The sequence below is a fragment of the Musa acuminata genome, chromosome BXJ1-5 (genome assembly GCF_036884655.1).
Source record: "Musa acuminata AAA Group cultivar baxijiao chromosome BXJ1-5, Cavendish_Baxijiao_AAA, whole genome shotgun sequence".
NCBI classification, from domain to species: domain Eukaryota; kingdom Viridiplantae; phylum Streptophyta; class Magnoliopsida; order Zingiberales; family Musaceae; genus Musa; species Musa acuminata.
In genome coordinates this window covers 20,250,613-20,253,581 of record NC_088331.1, presented here as the reverse complement: position 1 = coordinate 20,253,581, position 2,969 = coordinate 20,250,613, and the positions used below count along the sequence as shown (strand labels likewise).

The 2,969-nt window shown below is 41.8% G+C and overlaps 1 protein-coding gene across 1 annotated transcript; it reads right to left on the bottom strand.

Moving 5' to 3' along the window:
- Positions 1-923: 923 nt before the first annotated feature.
- Positions 924-2,292, bottom strand: LOC135675015 (nuclear transcription factor Y subunit B-4-like). Its single transcript, XM_065185279.1, has one exon. The coding sequence runs from the start codon at positions 1,781-1,783 to the stop codon at positions 1,298-1,300; it is 486 nt and encodes a 161-aa protein (XP_065041351.1). The 5' UTR covers positions 1,784-2,292; the 3' UTR covers positions 924-1,297.
- Positions 2,293-2,969: the final 677 nt, after the last annotated feature.

Here is a 2,969-nt window from a genome sequence, read left to right as displayed (position 1 = left end):
AATTTCTCATCATACTAACTATACCAACTAATTAGTTAACAGTTAAGATATTTTTCCCATGTTCATGTTCATCATCACCAACATATTCTAGAAAAAAGGCAGCCATTTTTTATCTTGACATATCGATATTGTGGAGTAAAAGCACAAGAACTCTCCAACAAGCACACTGAAAGGAATTTTGGAAATTAATGCAACACCTAGTTAATCTTCCATACCAACAGAAACTAAGTTGACATGAGCAAATTGCACCAATTCCAAAACGTTAACATGAGGTGATCCTAACAGGTACTTACTTGATGATATCTCATTGGCGTAAAATTGAGTTAGGTACTTGCTCGATCTATTTTGATATCTTATTGGTGTAAAAATGAAGACCAATGATTGCATAAAATGGCACCTCACATGCCTACTCAAGATTCATGCTCTCTCTCAAGAATCCTCAATATTCATACTTTTTTTTGTTGAATGAGGAAGTATTTTTGTAGATCTGTAGCAAGTATAATGAATCGATAGCATAAAACAATTCAAAAAGTATATATAGTATAGAACAGTTCAAAAAAAAAGTGAACAATTCCATCACTGTAATCCTCTCATTCATACAATCTAGTCCTTTGTCCTTTGCGACCTTTTCTTGGAGACAATGGACAGTAGACAGTCAACTCAACTTGCAAAAGCCAGTTACAGGTCTTATAATACTATAACGAGAGAAACAATTGTTTAAGCTTGGTGATGCATGCCTCAAGGACTTGAATTGACAACACCAATAAGCAATTTAAGCTCTTACGACACGAGTGGAGGAAGAAAAAGGAAAGGCAAGCTAACATGTAATTCTCACGAGTGATATTTTCCATCTCTAATATCCCTCCTCTCTCTCTCTCTCTCACTCTCTCTCTCTCTCTCTCTCTCTTATCTGAACATGTGTGTGTCCACTATTCGTTTTCTCTTCAAATTTTGGAAAGACAGAAGCACATGATATAGCATGAAAGGACATCTTACATATTGTCTCACCTACTGTTTGTACAAATAAGTTAAGACCCCCTACATTTAATTGCGATAGCTCAAGACTGCCTAACAAGTGATACTAGAATACGGGCAACTACTTGATGAAAGGCAGCGGCACTACAGCTCCCACCATATGATCAAAAGATACATAGGTGTCGAAGCTTGAACCGCAACCTTTGCTTGACAGAGAGAGTACAGAAGAAAGGGAGCAGCTTCAAGAACAAGAAAAAACTCGAGGCAGAAACATGAGATTTCTTACCCACTGACTCGACGCCATCATCATCCTCAGACCTAGCTAATACCTCCTCGATGTTGAAGGATTGTTCCTGTCCATGTCATCGAACAACGTCTGATCATCTCCGGTGCCGAAGTTGCTACTCCTGGTATTCTGACCATTGCTTGCAGATCGATCGCCTTCGACCTCACGATACTTGTGCAAGTACCGCCTCATCGGCTCCGCATAGTCGTCGAAGCCAAGCGTGCCGAGCGCCCAGCAGATGTCGTCCCCGTTCACCGTCTTGCGCTTCTCCTTGTGGCACCGGTCGGAGGCCTCGGCCGTGACGAAGCTGATGAACTCCGACACGCACTCCTGCATCGTCTCCTTGGCTTCCTTTGAGATCTTCGCGTTGGGGGGCAGCATCTGCTTCATGATCCTTCCCACGTTGGCAATTGGCAGCAACCTGTCTTGCTCCTTGATGCCGCCATCACCTGAGCCCGCTCCCGTGGACGTGCCGAGGGCCTGCCCTTGTGCTTCTTGGCTATTCCCCGAGCTATCGGCCATCAACTCCTTGGGAGCACAGACACGTTGCACCTGCGGCCTCGTATATAGATAAAAGAATATAGTCTGTATTTGTAAGCATGAAGAGAGTCCATAAGTTGGAGGTCTCTCAAAGAAGATTCATGTGTTGGCTTCTCCTGTAGACGGGCAGATCCATGTCTTCCGGGAAGATGACGCTTTGACGAGACTCGCACGTGTTGAAGCGGAGATTATAGACGGCAAGCATGCTTCCAAAGCGAATGGGCGAGGGATCATATGATGAAAAGCTTGTGCTCCACGGTGTCTGCATCGGTTTAGGTCGAAGAGGTCCCTCCCCCTTTTTATCTGGACTCCTTGTACTAGAGTGTTAGATCACGAGTGCCTATGCACGGATCCAGCCTTGTCAATGCAAACTCTACTCTTCGTTCGAGCCTCCAAATCACGAAGCTCAGACCTGCATGAGACCAGTTCTACCGTCGGTGCAAACCAATCTAGATATGTTTGGCACAAGTGATATATCATGATGATATCTGACTTTAGTTTTTTTCTTTCCTTTCCATCGTCTATATTTAATATCATGATATCTGTATAGTACATCCCGACTATTTATGATGGACGAAATGAATCTTTTCTCTAAATTAAAATTTAATTTTCTTTTGACACCATCAATCTTAATGAAATCACATCAATTCCTTAATTGATGGCATAAGTTCCCCAATATTAGGTCCACCTACATACATAAAGAAGATAGATAGGGGCTTCGATTTAACCTCATGCACACAAGCAAAACGAGACTTACATGCTCCCTCAGTGGTTCATCACAGCTATAAAGACCAATGACGACACTGTGTCCTACGCAAAAGACACCTGGATGGATATGGTCAGCGAAAGGAAGTAAAAAAAGTGACAGCCACTCGAGAGTAAGTGAAGTCATCCATATCCATTTCAAACTTAATAATTGCTCTTTAGGAATTCGAACAAAGGATCTCCAATCGATGGAGTGGTTGGTTAAACTCCCCCTGTCAAAAATATTGCTTCATGATACACACGCATCTTGTCCACTTTTCAGCTGTCCATTTTAAATGACTCCAAATCTCTCTTTCAACAAACACTTTACATTTATTATTATTATTTTCTTTTTTGTTGGCATTGGATCTTATGTTTAGTAGAGAATGACTGAGATAATGATAACCAAATTAAAAGGAAAGCT

Coding starts and splice junctions, on each gene's coding strand:
- LOC135675015 (XM_065185279.1), bottom strand. CDS start 1,783: ATGGCCGATAGCTCGGGGAATAGCCAAGAAGCACAAGGGCAGGCCCTC.